This window comes from Phalacrocorax carbo, chromosome 2 (assembly GCF_963921805.1).
Source record: "Phalacrocorax carbo chromosome 2, bPhaCar2.1, whole genome shotgun sequence".
Taxonomy (NCBI): domain Eukaryota; kingdom Metazoa; phylum Chordata; class Aves; order Suliformes; family Phalacrocoracidae; genus Phalacrocorax; species Phalacrocorax carbo.
This window is the reverse complement of record NC_087514.1, coordinates 56,183,126-56,203,126: the sequence shown is the minus strand read 5'-3', so window position 1 is coordinate 56,203,126 and position 20,001 is coordinate 56,183,126. Positions and strand designations below refer to the sequence as shown.

General features: G+C 40.7%; 1 protein-coding gene across 9 annotated transcripts in view; it reads right to left on the bottom strand.

Annotated features, from left to right (window-relative positions):
• The window catches only part of PTPRM (protein tyrosine phosphatase receptor type M), a 495,715-nt gene that overhangs the window by 205,370 nt on the left and 270,344 nt on the right, over window positions 1-20,001 (bottom strand). For all 9 annotated transcript variants that reach the window (XM_064442974.1, XM_064442975.1, XM_064442979.1 and 6 more), the window contains exons 10-11: window positions 18,082-18,283; window positions 7,447-7,549 (exon numbers count right to left, since the gene is read on the bottom strand). In XM_064442974.1, coding sequence (XP_064299044.1) covers window positions 7,447-7,549; window positions 18,082-18,283 — 305 coding nt within the window. The remainder of the gene's footprint in view (window positions 1-7,446; window positions 7,550-18,081; window positions 18,284-20,001) is intronic.

Here is a 20,001-nt window from a genome sequence, read left to right as displayed (position 1 = left end):
CCAGGACAGCATTCATGAAGGAATTTGTCTAATCAAATGGAGACTCTCCTTATTCTGCCCATTATTTCTGTTTTTATTCAATGACCATCTAAAATATAACACACCAAAAGTCCTGTGAGAAAGGAACGAGGACTTCAGGTATCTTGCTTGCCTAGGAGAAGCTTTAGAACTTTGTGCTCCTAGTTAGAGGTTTCTACCAGTTTACTGAGAACATAGAGATACTTGAGAACAGGCTGGTGACTCAGACTTGCTAACACTGAGCTGCCTAAAATCCATCTAAACTATGTGCGCAACGGGAGATTGAACAGAGAAATGCAACTCTGTCCTCGCTGTTAAATGATTTGAAAAGTCCCCAGCAGGGCTTTGGCACCAGCCAGCTACCAGACTCCCCAAAATTTCTAGACATTAATCAGGGCCCATTCCCAACTGGCACTCTGTAAGTGACCATTGTGCCTGGGAGCTCAGCAGTATGAACATGGACTGTTTTCAGCCAGTTGGCTTCAGTACCAGAGAATGGTACAGAGCATACAAAAATCACTAGTAAATATGCACGCCTAAAGTCTGAACTTAAGTAGGCTAAGCTGAGCACTGAGTAACCATTCCTTGGAAAGGGGTCATGGAAAAATGACACTGTTCTGTTCCTTGCGTACTCAGAGACCGAGCTGTTCATTTTAGTAAGTAGATTTAAGAAAAACATGTTTTATCAATTCTGACTGAAGTTGGCGGTCCAGAGCCAGCAAAACAGGGTAGGAGTTCCAAGAGTTTATGATTCACCAGTTGAATTGCTGCTGGACTTCAGCGTTCACCAGGGAGACTGGAAAAAGCCAGTGGTCCAAAGGATGTTAGCAGAGGACTAGCCTAGCTGCACTGGACTGTCACACGGTCAGAATGAGAGGTAAGCAATACAGACTATCACTAGGAATTATGCAAAGATATGGTCTCCACTCATCCTACTTAAGGACAGCATGTAGAAGGAAGGTAAAAAAATCCAAAAGCAGAGGCTCATAACAGAGTAGCAAATTTTTCCGTTGTTAATTATAACCAAAACCCTTGAGAAAGTATTGGTGAGCTATCAAACTGAAAAATAATCTCTTCAGAGATATGGAATGATCTGTTCTCTCTTTTATTCTGGAATTGCTCTAGCTTGCTTTATTCATCATAGATTAATTTTTATTAATCATATTGCTAAATGACAGGTAGCATTATGTGCTGGGTTCTCAGTGATGCAAACTACTACATAAAGAAATCCAGAATCAGTGCTCCTTTTACCCAGGGACTATGTGAGAAGTCATTGTAGAAGGACCACAGAAATTTCTGAAAAAGGCAGCAGGACATGTGAAGCTGCACCACGCATGCCCAGGCAACACATACCATAAATTCTAACTCAAGTCACAGTAAAAATCCAAGGACAAGTTCTACTGCATAACAAAAAAGAATTACAGCATTTTTACAGCATAAGCAATTATCGTACTGTTCCCTCAATGAAACCGAAATTGACCCTTCTGCTGTAAATAATTATACTTGTTGCTATAAAGAAGTGACAGTTATAGGCATTAATAAAACCCCATTCCTTCTGTATCACAGACATCCTCAAACAAGTTTACTGGCTGCCTTACAGGTTGTAAAACTATGATTTGGAAATACAGTTTGCAGACAAGAGCTGACCCTACAGCATACAATTCAAGTCTTTATGTTTACAGACCCTTAAACAATAGAAAGGATGCTTGTGGCAAGCAAATTAAAGAACGGACAGTAAGTTCCCTCCATGCTCTTTAGACCTTTTGGTCTCACAGTATTTCAAAAGGTGATGTTTTGAACATGATATTTCAGAATACTAGTGAGTTAGTAATGCTACCTGAACATGTACACTAACATTATTTCAACACAACCATTTCTTTATCATAAATCCACCCAATATCTAGACTGTTTTATCAGTGAGCTCTTGAAAGGCCAAAGTTCAGTTTTCATTTTATTGGGAAGCTTTCCAAATCTCTCTTGGTTAATGCACAGTTTTGATATTTCTCTCCTCAGCTGTGTCTACATGAGATTTTCTTTTTTTCTCATTACTGCATTACCATGTAATGTCACTGGGAATAGAAGGAAATTACAATAACATGCTAGCATTACATAACGTGCTAGGTAGGATTTGTGAGAGGACAGAGCTGAAAATACAGACATTGCAATGTTTTTATTTGCATGTGCTGTTGGCACACCACACAGAACACTAATGCATCTCTTACTGTGCAAATCAGCATTCTCCCATTTCAAAACTCATTTGTTCACTTTTCCTGAATTTATAATCACACTCATGATGTCTGCCTCCATAATTCATGCATAGGAATTAATGCTGCACTCTTACTGTGCAACATAGAAACGCAGACTGATACACCAGTACCTCTTCTTCTCTGAGAAGTGGATTGCAACTTAGAGGCCTGGCCCTGTAGCTGCCATGTAGTTACAACAGCAATGCGAGTGCCCTCTGGTCTCTTCAAGGTTATGGAAAATATCCTGAAACTTTTGTATTCAGAGTGCTTGAAGCCCTGCTGCTTTTTGAATTCCAGTGCTATCTGCCGCAGATTTCCAAACAGCCTAGCTAGCTTGCTAGCTTTTGTTTGGATTTCTTGGTTGCCAATTAAACAATTTAATCTGCTGATCTGCCGATCAGGTGAGTGTTTTTGTGAAGACAGTAAGTTTCAAGAATAAAGGTAGGTAGTGGCTTCTCGAAGGCTGTCTGTTAGATTGCAGGCTCCTGCAAAAGGTCTCTCAGGCTTCAGATGATCCCATTTCTTCGTATGGAAGTGTCTAAACAGTATTGCATGCCCTAACTGACGTGGCACAAGGAGTGCAAACTCCTGCTGCCAGCCTATGAGAAAGTGAGTAGACACAGTGACAAAGCAGAGGGGAAGGCTGGACATGCAGAAGGCTGATCTCCATGGTACCAGTCATGCTGAAGGAAAGAGATGAGGACCTAAGACATGTCCTCCTTCCTTGCAACGTACGTGGCAGGGATGGGATGGCAATTGTAACCTCTGCTTTGTGTGCAGCGCACAGTGGCTCCAGCGGGGAGCTGTTTCATTACATATGAGTCTTTGCATTTCAAAGGTGACCACCTCAGTTTAATTTACTCCTTCCTACTGCTAGTCAGTAGGTAGGAATTAGGTGTCCTCTGTCATTCATTTAAGAATCATTATACTATGAGTGTTGTTAAAATGGCTAGGCCACATATAGAATGAAGTACTCCCTGGACTTGGGCTGACAAAGGTTTCTTTACACCATGCACCTTCCTTTGAATCATGCTTTTTCTATGCCGGGGACCATGTGCAGATGACCTCTATTCCACCTGCGACAATGAACCAGTATTTACAGGGTGCCTTTAAAGGTCTTGGTTAGGCCAATACGAAATGTAAATCTCTGTGGAATTTAGACAATCTGAACACATCATGAAGTGTTTAACTGAAGAAGTAGTAGAAAGGAGTGGTTATCACTTTAGAGAATGTGTAGTTTGAAACTTCTATGGTAGTTTTCAGCTGCACTTCAAAAAACTTTATAACTTAATATGGCCTTTTGGGCTGAAATATAACATACATCTTCAGGGAAGAGAGATCAAAAGTACGTTTCAAAATCAAGCACTTCAAGTAAAGAGATGTTTGCTTTATTTAACCCGTAGAGTTGTTCTTATTTATGTATGTTGAAGAAGTTGGGCACACTGATGATAAAGGGGATGCATTGATACTACACAGACTGCCTTCACTCTACCACACTCTGTGTTCAACTCGCATAATTCAAAGTTTATTTGCTTCCTACTGCATGTTTCCTTTAACGTACTTTTAAATTATACTGCTTGGCAGGCAGTTGCTGCAGTTCTCTCTCCCTGTAATCCTGCCTGGGCTTTGCAGCCCCAGGTGCTATAGGACTGATCCAACATACTCGGCACAGGACATAGTCTGGCATCCTGAATGCCAAGTATTGCATCCACAGGCCATTGCTAGCTGACATGCCTGGCCCTCCTGTTCTCTCACTTTACCTGGAAGAGGAAAGTACCAACTGTCTGTGGTGTCTATAAGAGCAGAAAGGGTGGCTAAATGGGCCATTAACTGATTAGAAGGGTGTAATGGGGCAAATCCAGCTGAGCCAAGCTCTGAAATGTAATATGAGAAAGAGACCAGGAGGCAGAGTAGAGCCTGGATGGTCTTGCCTTCTTTCTTATCCTTCTTGCTCCTTTCCCCAGTCTGCTGCTCCCAGAGTATTCCTTGCTATCGCCTGGCGGTTCCAGTGTTTTCTGGGCCAAAATCTTTGTGATGTTTACTCCTAAGGCTTTTTGAGGATGTGGCACAAAATAGCAGGAGGAGGGTGGTGGGGTGACAGCATTTTGCTGATTACATAAGCGAGATAAAAGAAGTGGGAACACTCAACCTTTATCATGGCAAGACTGAATGGAAATCTATGCGACAAAGAAAACCTGCTTCTTCCCGCTGAAGCTAAAAGCTTGCAGGAAAACTTTCCAGAGAAGGTCACAAGAACCTTTTATAATGGAATACGGTGAACAATCTAAAGCTCTTTCTAACATAGATGAATATATAAATAACACTAAACACTCGCAGTCACTGGGCATCACATTTTTCATTTCTGTGTATGAGCCAGATCTTTGCAATAAATTAGCATGCCTTAGTTGGAGTAAATGGAACTGACCAATCTATGTACCTGCAGACAATATGGCCCCAGGGTCTTCTGAACTTTAGGCTACCTTGCCCTGAAGAAGGAAAAGGTACAAATGATACTGCCTTGAAAGAGTGAGTCCCTCAACAGATGTTGAAGAGCCCTCATAGAAAAAATATTTGCATTTGTACGCCTTCTATGCAAATTCTTTAAAACTTTACCGACTCTTATATACAAGTATCTTTCAAAAAAAGAGAATATCCACAATAAGACATGTATTACACAATTTCCACAGAGCCATAATCTTAAATTAAAACAAGAAAACCTTGCAAATTACAGTCATTCTAAAAATCAAAATAGCTTAGCCAGCTGTTAAAGATGTGCATACATTCATCATTACTGAATGCATTACTGCTTTAAACATATATAATTCCAAAATAATCTCCTTGAAATAAACACAGCAACTGCCATAAAACATGCTGGACCTGAAATTGAAGACAAAGCAAGCAGTATTTGCTGTATTAAAACTCTGACAAAATACATTTTCATCATGTCCAGTCTTATGAATTCTAAAACAACCTGGAATGCCATTTGGCCTTCATGATTAATGTGTACTTTATCATTGTAAACAGAGCTTCCTGAACATTGCTATAAAGTTTGCTTTTTGAATAAACATTTATACAATCAGCATTGCCCTTTCTCTCCTTTTACATTGTTGTGGTTGTGTGCAGATTCTATACAAGGTATAAGACACCAGGATTTTTCATATTTAAGTAGAGAAAAAGAATTTAATTACAGAAAAAGCTGGAATTCTGAATGATCTCAGGTATTAGCTTTGCTGTTTTGCATGGTAGAATCTGTGCGCTCCTTATCCATCTCAGGAATTAAAGAATTTTATGTGACATGGCTGATGTGTTGATCAATAAAACAACAACAATCATTTACACTGCAAGTTTAGTGCAGTTTCAAAAATCTGCATTTACCAAGCTGGTAGCTGTAGCAGAATCAATAGACAAGGCATCTTGCTTAGTGGGGTGCATAAATGAAGTATGACTAAACTTTTAACACCCGTTGAATACAGATTACAATGATAAAATCCATATGCAGAATGTGTTCTGCAAGCTATGCAATGACTGTGTGCTTGAGAGTGCAATGTGCAATAAAATGTTAAAAGTATTAAGAAATTCTTACTTTAATTTTCACTCTGCTTTATTCAATATTTACATTGCGAGTTTGCAGTCAGCATTCATTTTATTTTAAGACTTGTTGCAAAGGACCTTGGTAAATTTGGTGCTGTGTGTTCATGTCAGTTCTATTGCTTCATGTTACTTTAAATCTCTCCTCTTATTTTCCTAACCACTCACCCCCTTATTTTGCCCACCTTAATCTCCTAACTAGCTCCTTTCTGTTATCAGTGAAGATCCTGATGTGTCACTGCTGATATTGGAGTCAATTATCTTTAGTTCATGATGCAGATAAAAGCTGTGAAACTGTTTTTTTATTAATGGTCTAATATGTTTGTGTTTAAACAACAATGACTCCAACTGGTATTATTTTAATCCAGATGCTTGAATTCAGAAGGACTACACTATAGCTTTGTGTGATGAAGAAAGACAAGCATCATATAATTCTGTTTCTAATCTAATCTGCTAAATCAAACAGTTTCATTAAATCTGCTTTAATTGCTTTCTGCTTTTTTTCTCAGCAGGTTCAGACTTCCCCAAAGTATTATATTTTCTTTTAAATATTGTCTGAATGGCCAACAGGATGGCGTTTCCTAAATGCAAACCTACATAAACACAGCATAAAATGCAACAATATGTTGCATAGTAAAAAACCCTAATTATATGAAACATTGATTATTCTATAAAACCTAAAGAGCATTTATTTTCATTCACACATATATGAGTATATCAGACCTGTATTTCCCAGACAAACAGAAATTACCAAAAACCTCAGCATCATGATGAAAATAATTGATAGTCATTCACTATAGGCGGAAACTCTTCCTACAATAACAAAAGAATTAACCATTTTTGATGATACATGATTAGGCAAAAGGAAAAACATCTTAAAGCTCTGAAAAATCTGTATTTCTCTTATCTGTATTTTCATTTATTCAGAGTATTGAGCTCATTACTGGTCCTCATTCAAAATAATCTAACTATTCCTCTGTTTTCTTCACTGAAAAGCAGGCATCTTTTATTCTAATCAATGAAGGACTTACACAGTACTGTGTATCTGGTGATGTAAATTGTAAATTCTTTAATGGGTACTATATAACACTGAAGAATCCCAGCTGCTGGTTTTCCAGTTTGATTTTTTTTCTATTTATTTGTGCTATCATGCTCAATTAAAAATAAATACTTTATGAATGTTACGGTACATATTGTTTAAATTGGCTAACTTATTAAGAGTTATCTTAAATCTGTGAAGCAAACAAGGGAAGTGAATATTAAAGGCAGTAGCTCAGCACAAAAAATGTGATATGCCCTTGAACTTATAACACTGCAGTAAGCAATTACCTTAAAGAAGCCACCCACACAACAGAACTATGGCTTTGTTCCTTATCTTCAAAGAACAAGCCACTTGCATCTGGATCAAATCCTTTAAACAATACACGAACACTCAACATCAAAGCACTTTCATTTTCTTCAGCTATTTAATTTAATTAGAGCTAATACGGACATGAATTTAGACACTGATTGCTGTGTAGAAAATCCCCAGAAAACATGTTCACAAAATTAATCAATTTGTTTTTAATTTTCTAAAGATTTTTTCCCCCAGTACCTGACAGGAGCGCCTCTGCTCTGTGCAGGTTTCAGCAAGACTGTCACAGTGCTGTCAGTTTGATTCAAAGGTGTTTCAAGTTCATATGGTGGCATAGAGGGTGCTAGAATAAGAAAAGAAAAGAGGCAAAAATAATCATTATTCCTGTATTTGTTCTTTCAAGAGCTTTATCTTTGTTTGAACAGGTAATTTTAAAGACTTCATCAAATATAAAGACCACATTATAGGTCTAAGATGCTTTCTGTTACAACACAGGTGTGAGACAACTGTTAGGTAACTTCAGCAAAAAAACCCCAACCAAACAAAAAAAGACGACAAAGAAATCCCAGCCCACTGCCAGTTTCAAGACAGGAAACAGATATTAGTAGGAGTAAGTTTGCAGAAAGAAGAGCATCTGCAAATCTGCATGCTGAAGTGAGTGACTATTGTTTTTGAAACCGAGCCCAGCTTTCTCAGTATGTCAGTGGTATTAGGATGCACGCTCGGAATTTGTCATTCCTGGAATTTTAACTAGTGCTGCAACTGTCCTGGGTCTCTTGTCCACCACAGACATAATTTACAATAATGAAGCAGGACTATCACCATGAGAGCTTATCTTAGTTTGAAGCCATACTCATTAGCACTTTTGAAAACTGCATCTTCATTAAATAATTACAGTCCTGATTAAAACAAACAGTGCCTCGGTTATTGTCTTCTACTGCTGCTAGTTTTTTCAGGGCTACTATCTAGTCGCGCTTTTATCATTATATTGGATGGAAGGCTGCTCGGTTAATCGATTGTTTAGCAGTCTGTTGTATCCTTATTGTCCAGTTGTTAATGATGATACACAGTTAACAGATTTAAAGGCTATAGAAGCAGAGAGTGGTCATGGCAATGATCCCACAGGAATAATCCAGGGCAGTGAACGTCCCTAAACTAATTCCTGCTTGAAGAAGAAGAAAATACATTTGGTGGAGGAGATGACCTTTTCTTCAGCAGGTTCTTCTAATGGCTAATTATACTTCATGTTGAATATGGAAACCTATTTGGCATCTTAATTTGTTTACCTTTCTCTTCCATCCACTAGATACTGATGAAGTTACTCAGAGTATATTATGCTCCACATACAGGTAATATCAACCTCTAGGCTCCTCTAGCTCCAACACTGTGAGTCTTTCTTTCAAGTGTATTTTGCAATCCTTTTCACTTTCCTAGTAGTAGCTGTATCTACTTGAAAGGTATATGAACTTCTCTCTCCTTTATCCATATTGCCCTATATATCCAAGTAAGGATTGCATTAACACTTTTGTTCACAACTATTCAGTCTGCTGTGAAAAAATTAACATCACCCTCATTGCTTTTCATTGATATTCACCGGTTTTGAAATGCTTCACAAAAAAAAAAAAAAATCTTCAAAAAGCTCCTTGTAAGCTGAGAGGGTTTTATTCTGTTTACAGTCCTGGATAGAAGGCACAAATATTTAGACTAGTGATTTTAAGTAATTTTGGTACCCACTTCAAAAAGCCTAAAGGCATGATATTCCACAGAACCCTAAAGATTCAGACACAGTTTTCACATATTTCAGTTTTGCAGTTTTGAATATCCAGAACCTGTTCACAAAATGCCCCGTTCTCAAGTTGAGCACCCTGAAAATAAGGGAAGCACAGAGTAACTGCATCTCCAAAAAGTTGTATGAACTCTGAATGTTTTTGGAACACTGTGTCATTTCTTGCCCTTGGTCTCCTGTCCACATCTAACAAGTCTTGTAATCTTCCTAATTTATGTCACCTAGGTCACTACTCCCACTCTTTACTAGAGTGGTGGTCTTCAGCAGCAGAAAGCTCAGATGCACTAAAAAGGCCCTTAGAGAATATCTGTGTTGGGCCACACCGACTTGATGAAGGAACAGGCAAGGCTCTAAAAGCTGGGAGAACTTAAATCTATTCAGTGAGGATGTAATCTATGATGACATTTGCTGCTCAATTCTGTCAAGTTTCCACCATTTGTGTGCAAACTGCAACATTTACAAATTGCCCGAACCTGGACAGATTTTCAGAGTGATGGCTCACAGTAATGTCTCTCTTCTTGCTAAATATTTAAATCACTGTTTGAAAGCACTTCAGTAATGTATTAATGTACCAGTCACCAGAATTTTTCATTATGTCAGCCATGTTCCTGAAATGGATGAAATTCTTCCTAGTATGAAAGGCAGCATACAAAATTTCAGCCTGTACAGCTGACTTTTCACAAAGTTATATGCAGCAGAAAACAGTCTTCTAATAGAGTGCTCATCAATTTTGATAGCAGGCACTGCCACGAGCTCTGCGTTTGGTAATACATAAATAAATACAGATCACTTCATCCATCAGTGCCAATACACAACTGTAGAATGAAACATAGCAACTATTTACAGTCCAGAATAGTACTACTCAAACACTTAAGACTGGAAATTAAGAGTATTTTATTCAAATGAAAATGCAGACAAATTAAAATGCAATGACTCAATTCAGAAATTGGTCAGAATGCACTGTTGCCACCTCATCTGTTCTAATAAATAGTGAAACCTTTTATCCATAAATGTTCAGCATTGCCATTGCACATCTCTCCAAAATGGAGAGCACTGGCCACACCAAGAGCCTCAAAGCCTTACAGTGAGACAATGAGATCACAGGCCAATAGCGCTGCAAAGAGGGTACCATATTCAAAAGCTAAAATTTCATTTGTGATTTTTCAATGATACTAAGAAATGTATGCATTCTGCTTCTATTTTAAATTCATCAAGAGACTGGCTTTAACTACCCAAAGTCATAAACATTCCCTGTTAGTACAGTAACTAATATTAGGTAATGAGAGTGGGGTGCAGACAAGACAGCTTGCAGAACCTCGCCACATGGTAGCTTGGAGGTTAGTCTCATTCCCAAGCATCCCTGCAAGGTCTGTTTACATTAATGAGATTTAGCTGATGACATATCGAATTTAGAAAAGAACAACAATTTAAGATCCATCACTATTCCCAAATGCCCAGATTATCCTCCACTCCTAATAGTGTCTTTCCTTCTAATAAGGGCTGATTCTGCCATCCTAACTTATATCAAGTCTTGCTATGTCAGAAGATGATTTCTAATAGAGAAAGTTTCTGCTAGGTATAGGAAAGGGGATGGAAAATGAACCCCGTCATTAACGATCAATGTTAATTATGTTTAGACTTTCTATAGAGGATAATTTTCTAACTTGAAAATTAACAACTTATTTTTTTTTTCTCTGCAAACACCTGCATTGGCAATGATTTCCACCTTGCTTTAACTGCCTTTTCCTATAATTAGAAAAAAGAAATTGCCCTATTTCTGACTAACATTTGTTACTTTTTTCATTCCAGTGAGGACAGAAAATGAGTGATGGGAATAACGACAAAGAATGAGAGTAAAAGAGAAAGAATATTTTGTACCCAAATGCCTTCCTTTATCCTTTCTAAAAAGCAAAGTTGACCACAAATAGATAAGGTAATTTCCTGTAAATATTATCAAGGGGCCATAGTTCAACTGTCAGTTTCATTCCCAAGAAGACTGTAGAGAAGTGAGGAGTGGGATTTCAACTGTAAATATGCAAAACATTTTGTCATCAATTACAGACGCATTTTACAGTATGTAATAGTATTGCATCCCATCAGCTAGATAAATGAAGTGTTCCTCTGCCTCTGGGAGGGCTTTAAAATATTGTTCATGGATCTGCAGAAGTGACAGAGTCATGCTGCTGTCATCTGAAAACCACTAGTCCTGATGTTCTTGTCTAATACAGTTTCATACCCGCTTCAATCCACAGGCCTGCTAGGAACATACGCAGGCTGGCAGTAAGCTCCACTTCCTAAGCGAGCGCTAGACATATAGTTTTTCTGCTCCACTCTCAATTGTTCATGGCTCATTAAAGAGATTTTCCAGCACTGTTACTGTACTAATTTAGAATCATGTCAAGGCTGACTAAGCTCTGAATGGAACCTTCATCCTCATGTCCAAAAAACCCTATGCTAAATGTTGCAACAGCAGCTGGCACTGACTGCAGGCACATAATTCATAGGGTTTCTTGGGTGATAAGTGTCGTGGTTTAGCCCCAGTCAGCAGCTAAGCACCACGCAGCCACTTGCTCGCTCCCCCCACCCCTGTGGGATGGGGAAGAGAACTGGAAGAAAAAAAGCAAGAAAACTCGTGGGCTGAGATAAGAACAGTTTAATAATTAAAATAGTAATAATGGTAATGATAATAATGATAATAATAACAACAACAACAACAATGATGATGCTAATATAATAAAAAGGAAAATAACGAGAGAGAGAAATGAAGCCCGGAAAAAAGGGAAGAAAAAAAAAACTACAAGTGATGCAACTGCTCACCACCTGCCGACCAACACCCAGCCAGCCCCTGAGGCACAATCGCTGCTTCCCCAGGCCAGCTCCCTCACTTAATAATCTGAGCATGACGTCATATGGTATGGAATATTCCCTTGGCCAGTTTGGATCTGCTCTCTTAGCTGTGCCCCCTCCCCTCCCAGCTTCTTGTGCACCCGGCAGAGCACGAGAAGCTACAAAAGTCCTTGACTAGCATGAACACTGCCCAGCAAAACTAAAACATCAGCGTGTTATCCACATTATTTTCATACTAAGTCCAAAGCACAGCACTATAGCAGCTACAGTGAAGAAAATTAACTCTATCCCATCTAAAACCATGACAGTATCCACCCCTTATTCCATACCATTTATGTCATGCTCAGGTCCCATACTATCCAATATAACCTTAATAACCACCGCCCACCTTTCCCATCCTTTGATATGGACCACCCCTGTAAAATGTCTGTAAAACATCCACAAATGTCCACAAAAATGTCTCTTGAGTTCCTTTAGTCCATGACTTTGTGCTCCATCTGTTGTAATAGTCTTTCAGGACCAGGAAGATGGTGTGTGTGGTGTCGGATTGTTGCATGCTGAAGTCAGTCCTTACTCCATCACTGTTGTACTGTCAGTCCTTGTCCTATCACCACTGCACTTTGCTTGGTTCAATCAAAGTTCATTCTTCATTAATTTGAGAGATTCCTATCATGATACCATTGATATGGTACACAGCAACCATAGGAGTGATGACATACAATATTATCTAGCAATTAACATCATACCATTCAGTTCATTGGCCCTTGAGGCACACATTGGACTCTCCGTCCTCCTGCATCACCCACCAAGTGCACCCAGGTCCTCGAGCAAAAGCAATCTCACGAATGGGTTTGCCTTTGCCTGAGGCAGGAATAACCCAGACTGTTTTGCCCAGCATATTTTTTACGTGCACTGCAGGGACTCTGTCCCCTTCCACAGTACGTAAGGGTTCTGACTGGGCAGGGCCAGCTCGATTGGCAGATCCCCTCGTGTTGAGTAACCAGGTGACTTTTGCTTAATGTGTATACTAGTGTTTAAATGTTCCACCCTCCCATTGCTCTCAGCGTAGTCTTTAGCAGCCCATTGTATCGTTCGATTTTCCCAGAGGCTGGTGCATGATAGGGAATGTGAAACACCCACTCAATACCGTGCTCTGTGGCCCACCTGTCTATGAGGGACGTGAGCATCCACGTGCCGTACCTTTACAACCAGGTTCTCTACCCGGGCAGCAATGTCTTGCCACAATGTGACAGCCCAGATGGGTTTGCCCCTGCACTGCCAGTTGCTTTGCTTCCACTGCTGTAACCAGCCCCACAGGGCATTTGCACCATCCATGAGTCAGTATAGAGATAGAGCACTGGCCACTTTTCCCGTTAAGTGATGTCTAAGGCCAGCTGGGTGGCCTTTACCTCTGCAAACTGGCTCGATTCACCTTCTCCTTCTGCAGTTTCTGCAACTTGTCATATAGGACTTCATACAGCAGCCTTCCAGCTCCGGTGCTTTCCCACAAGGCAACAAGACCCATCAGAGAACAGGGCATACTGCTTATTTTCTGGTAGTTTATTATACAGTGGGCCTTTTTCAGCACGTGCCACCTCCTCCTCTGGCAATATTCCAAAGCCTTTGCCTTCTGGCCAGTCCATGGTCACTTCCAAGACTCCTGGGCGACTGGGGTTTCTTATTCAAGTCTGTTGGGTGATCAGTGCAACCCATTTACTCCATGTACCATTGGCTGCATGATGTGTAGAGAGGACCTTTCCTTTGAACATCCAGCCCAGCACCGGCAGTTGGGGTGCCAGGAGCAGATGTGCCTCAGTACCAACCACTTCTGAAGCAGCTCGAACCCCTTCATATGATGCCAATATCTCTTTTTCAGTTGGACTATAGCAGGCTTTGGATCCTCTGTATCCCTGACTCCAAAACCCTAGATGTCGACCTCGGGTCTCCCCATGTGCTTTCTGCCAGAGGGCCCAGGAAGGGCCATTTTCCCCGGCTGCAGTGTAGAGCACATTTTTTACACCTTGTCCTGGCCCGACTGGCCCAAGGGCTCCTGCATGGACTATCTCCTGTTTAATTTGGTCAAATGCCCATATTTGCTCAGGGCCCCATTTGAAATTATTCTTTTTCTGGTTCACTTGATAGAGAGGGCGTAGGATCATACTGTAATTTGGAATATGCATTCTCCAAAAACCCACAATGCCCAAGAAAGCTTGTGTTTCCTTTTTGCTAGTTGGTGGAGACATGGCTGTTATTTTGTTGATCACATCCATTGGGATCTGATGATGGCCATCTTGCCATTTTACTCCTAAAAACCGGATCTCCTGTGCAGGTCCCTTCACCTTTGTTTTATGGCAAAACAGGCCTTCAGAAGTATTTGGACTATTTTCTTCCCTTTCTCAAAAACTTTTTCTGCTGTGTTGCTCCACACGATGAAGTCATCAATGTACTGTAGGTGTTCCAGAGCTCCACCCTGTTCCAGTGCATTATGGCTCAGTCCATGGCAAATGGTAGGACTGTGTTTCCACCCCTGGGGCAGTCGATTCCAGGTGCACTGGACGCCCCTCCAAGTAAAAGCAAACTGTGGCCTGCACTCTGCTGCCAGAGGGATGGAGAAAAATGCATTAACGATATCAGTTGTGGCATACCACCTGGCTGCCTTTGACTCCAGTTCGTACTGAAGTTCTGGCACGTCTGGCACAGCAGCACTCAACAGCGGAGTGACTTTGTTCAGGCCACAATAGTCTACTGTTCGCCTCCACTCTCCATTAGACTTCTGCACTGGCCATATGGGACTGTTAAAGGGTGAGTGGATCTTCTTGATGACTCCTTGGCTCTTGAGTCAACGAATGAGGTCATGGATGGGAATCAGGGAGTCTCGGTTGGTGCGATAGTGCCGCCGGTGCACTGTTGTGGTGGCGATCGGCACCTGTTGTTCTTTGACCTTCAGCAACCCCACAACAGAAGGGTCCTTCAAGAGGCCAGGCAAGGTAGACAGCTGTTTGATTTCCTCCATCTCCAAGGCAGCCACACCAAAAGCCCACTTGTAACCTTTTGGGTCCTTGAAATACCCTCTCCTGAGGTAGTCTATGCCAAGGATGCACGGATCCTCTGGGCCAGTCATGATGGGGTGCTTTTGCCACTCATTCCCAGTGAGGCTCACTTCGGCCTCCAATACAGTTAGCTCTTGGGATCCCCATCACTCCTGCAATACTGATGGGTTCTGCCCCTGTATAGTTTGATGGCGTTAGGGTGCACTGTGACCAGTGTCCAACAGAGCCTTACACTCCTGTGGGTCAGATGTGCCAGGCCATCGGATCCACACAGTCCAGTAAACCCAGTTATCCCTTTCCTCCACCTGGCTGGAGGCAGGGCCCCTCTAGTCCCGATCGCAGTGTTCACAGCTCACTTCTTGTAAATGTGAATCACAAGTGCCTCTGTTAAGATCAGAAATAAAATCAGCGCTTCTGCTCCTCTGTCTGGGGAATTGCTTACTGGAAACTGGAGCAGCACCTTTCCTGGAGGAACCCCCCTGAGCGATTTTTTTTCCTTGCAACTCACATACCTGTGCCTCTAGGGTCGAGGTAGGTTTTCCATCCTACTTCCTCATGTTCTTTCCGTGGTCACACAGGTAAAACCATAGGGTGGCCCATAGTGTGCATCCTCTGTCTTGAGCAAAGGGACGCTTACTCCTAATGGCTGAGATGCTGGTCTGTACAGGTGGGAAGTAGGATATATCGTCTTGTTGCTGAAGCTTCTGGGATGGTTCCTCCACAGCTGAGTCAAGGGAGGAAGAGATATTTGCTTCATAATCCCAGAATTTATCAATCACATCCCCCACTGTTGGTGCCTCCTCATCTTTCCAGGACATTACTTCCAATGAGTTTGCATATGAGGATGGTGCACTCCGTACAAACTTCTGCCACATGGGTCACGTGCACTCGGCTTCATCTGGATCTTTGGATGGTTGTGGATTGTCCAGGTCACCATAAATCACCTCAAGCATGGCTAATTCCCTCAGGTACTGTATACCTTTCTACATGGTCATCCACTTGCCTGGGCAATATATAATGTCTTCCTTGAAGAGATACCTTTCTTTCACTCCAGACAGGAGTCACCTCCAGAGGCTGAGGGCTTGTGTCCCTTTCCCAAACACTTTGTCAATGCCCCCTTCCCTAGAAAGGGATCCCAGTTGTTCGGCTTTCTTCCCATCTAACTCCAGACTGCTGGCCTTGTTATCCCAGCATCAGAGTAGCCAGGTGACAATGTGCTCACCTAGATGACGGCCAAAACCTTTTCGCATATCTCGCAGCTCACTCAAGGACAGGGATCGGGTAGCTTCTGTCTCTTGTACAAGTTCTTCCTGTTCCTCCTCCCCTCCTTGTGATGGCCATGCTCTTCCATCACCTCTTTCTAAATGAGTCGACTTTCTCTTCCAAGATTTTTTCTTGTTAATAGGGGCAACTGATACTGGCACGGGCTGATTCTCTGATTAAGCTGCAGTGCCTGTCATGGGGGTTTGAGTGGCCACAGTGCCTGTTGCCGGAGTTGGAGTGGCTGTGGTGCCTGTCGCTGGAGTTGGAGTAGCCTCAGTGCCTTTTGCTTTTTCTTTGTTGTCTTAGATCCAGAGGCCTTCTTTTCCCCTCGGGGACACTGAATACTGTTGAACAGGACTTGGTAGGCACGGGCCAGGCCCCAGCATGTTGCAGTGATCTGTGTCTCTCTGGAGTTGCCGGGTTGGCAACATACTTCCTCCAAATACTCTACTAGTTTTTCAGGATTCTGCACTTGTTCAGGGGTGAAGTTGCAAAACATTGGAGGTGCCCCCCGTCCTAGGTATTTGCCCATACTATCCCACACACCCTGCCACTCATAACTATTGAGCCTTGGGGCAGGTCTCCAGATGATATTCTTAAATTGCTTATTAACCTTAGACAAAACCTAAACACTCTGCCAAAGAAATATCAAGAGATGCATCTTAACTACCCAAGGATGTTCAAGATACCGAAAAGTTGTTGTAATAAGGGAGGAGGCATTATAGAACGAGGTAACTAAGGTGCCATTCTGTATTTCCTCCACAAAAAATCTCTCGGAGGAGGAAGTATAATTGCTAATTGTCTCCATGAGGTGGTACCTGAAGTACAGTAACAGCTTCAGTGTAAACCTCAAATACCAAATAAAACTCAAGGCCAGTGTTTTAATAACAACTCTCCCAGGCGAAACATCACTAATCACTGCAGAGCACAGCAGACCACAAAAACCAACACCAATCTTTAACAGGCACAGCAAAAACAAGAGCATGGTGCAGATCGGATAAACTAATATTGAGAACAGAGTCTATGCTGTGACCAGCAGCTGTTATTATCTCAAACACTCTGTGTTATTATCTCAAACCCCGTTTGGCACCTCGTTAGGTGCCAAAAAGGACTGTCGTGGTTTAGCCCCAGTCACCAACTAAACAACATGCAGCCGCTCACTCACTCCCCCCACCCCTGTGGGATGGGAAAGAGAATCAGAAGAGCAATAGCAAGAAAACTCATGGGTTAAGATAAGAACAGTTTAATAATTAAAATAGTAATAATGGTAATGATGATGGTAGTGGTGGTGGTGGTGGTGATGATGCTAATAGAAATGAAGCCCGGAAAAAAGGGAAGAAAAACAAACCACATGTGATGCAACCACTCACCACCTGCCGACCAACACCCAGCCAGTCCCTAAGGCACAATCGCTGCTTCCCCCGGCCAGCTCCCCCCAGTTAATATACTGGCCATGACATCATATGATATGGAATATGCCTTTGGACAGTTTGGATCTGCTCTCTTAGCTGTCCCCCTCCCCTCCCGGCTTCTTGTGTACCCGGCAGAGCAGGGGAAGCTGGAAAAGTCCTTGACTAGTACAAGCACTACCCAACAACAACTAAAACATCAGTGAGTTATCAACATTATTTTCATATTAAGTCCAACACACAGCACTATAGCAGCTACAGTGAAGAAAATTAACTTGTCCCAGCTAAAACCATGACAATAAGTTACAGTTGTGAATACGGATTTCAAAGTATGAGCTGATATTTAAGCACTGGGAAGTTTTTCAGATATGTTTATGTATGGCACTTTGACATTTTCGGGATGAGCATGTATTTTACTTTCTCAACTTCCTGCTTGTTAAGTCCTAAACAAGAAGTAAACAACAAAATAATCACCCATGTTATTATCACAAGCAAACAATAACATTCTTTAATCAAGTACCTGATATTTTAGTGGTGAACTGATTTGTGATTGGAGGTCCAAAGCCTTTAGCTGTGCTGGCTCTGATTGTAAAAGAGTAGGTAGTGCCAGGATACAGTCCAAAAAAGAGATAGTGTGTTTCATTTCCTAGCTTTGAGACTCTTCCACTTTGATTGGATAAATCTATTTCTGGGTCAAAGGAACTGACTGCTTTGTAGGTGATCTGCAAAAGAATAAGAAAGTTATAAACTGCCTTGAGCAGATGGACAGAGATTGCATCTTTATCCAGTAAACCCTTCTGATGTATGCGCTGTCAGACACTTTATGATAAGCTATCTTACTCTCTTACACTCCTCAAATCCCAAATCCCACGAAGGGACACAGAAACTCAGCCATAACTGGTATGAGTTATTACTTTTATAGATACAGAGACTTAGAGGCAGCTAGATTATAACTCTAAAGGATGGGTTCAGGCTTACATTAATTCCTTCAAGATGCTAGCTTCACCAGTGTCATTTTTTGAAATCATCTTACTGTTGGTTTTCTTCAACAATAACAAAACCAAAACAACCAGGTAAAAACAGGTAAGTGAATAACAGAAGGTGTAGCCCCCAGTTCCAGCGGACTTCACCATAATTACACTTTGCTTTGAATAAGATTATCCGTAAAAGATGATAAGGGCAGCTTAAGGCAATTTTTTCAGAAAGCGGGTAAAGCTCGTATTTTAGTCTGAAGCTTAGCTATTGTAAGTGCTAATTTAGAAATTTTCAGGTTATTATATTGTACCTAGGTCAAATTCTCATTTGAAGGAAAGGAGAGATAAAATGTTAAGTAATATATGCAGAGTGTATACTGTATCCTCAGTTCCTTTTTTGATTCAAACAGTATTTTTAGTTTTCATTAGAAATGTTAATATAAGTTCACAGTAAAACTTGATCCAGATTTCTTCTATTAATTACTAATTTCCATGCACTGTAATGAGAATTTAAAAATATGAAATCCATTAAAAAATTAAAAAGTAAAAATGATTCATCCCTCCTTTTTACTTTTAAATTTTCATTTGTATGCAAATAATTCCAACACTCTTATTATATAAAGTGATAACTGACATTATTTTTGCTATATTTATTCCATATCATTATAATTAAGAAGACACATAGAACAATACATAGAAACATCTAAGTGTTGGCATTACACACCTTAAACACTTGCAATTTCCTGAAACCTCTGACTTAATGAAAATTGATTTATATATGATCCATTTAATATAACAACAATAAAGTGCTGAAAATTAGTAATAAAAATTTCAATACCATTGAGATAAACCCTGACATTATTTTGGTAGATACAGGCAGATCCTCTACAACTCCTCATCCATAAATTGAACTGGAAGAGCCTCAAAAACCACTCAACTAAGCTTCCTAATTGTAAGAGAAGACAGAAGATTACACTACGAAATATCTGAACTATTATCAGGAAAGAAATTAAGGCTACATATTGCCCAAAAGATGTCCCCTTCTGACAGTCAGTGTTGTTGTGTCTGCTTGTGGGACAGCGGGCCATAACTTTTTTGGAAGATTTTAAAAGACAGGTTAGACAACTACATCACAACTATGTTTTATATACAGCTGATCCTATTTTGCCGCAGGAAATGACCTCTTGCATCTCCCTTTAATTCTGTTTTCTATATTTCTATGATTCTTAACTGGATTTTCCAAAATCTCACTTCAGTTTTATTCAAAATAATACCAGGCTTTCAGAGCCTCTGCACTCTATGTTAGACACTCATACATTTTTTGCAATGTTTAGCTATTAGATAGCTAAGAGGATGATGTTCTGTAATGAAATAAGTTCTTCCATGGATCATGCAGAACACATGAAAAATGAAGTGTTTTGCCTGGTTAAAATGAACTTGCACTGTTCCTGTATTTCACTCCTACT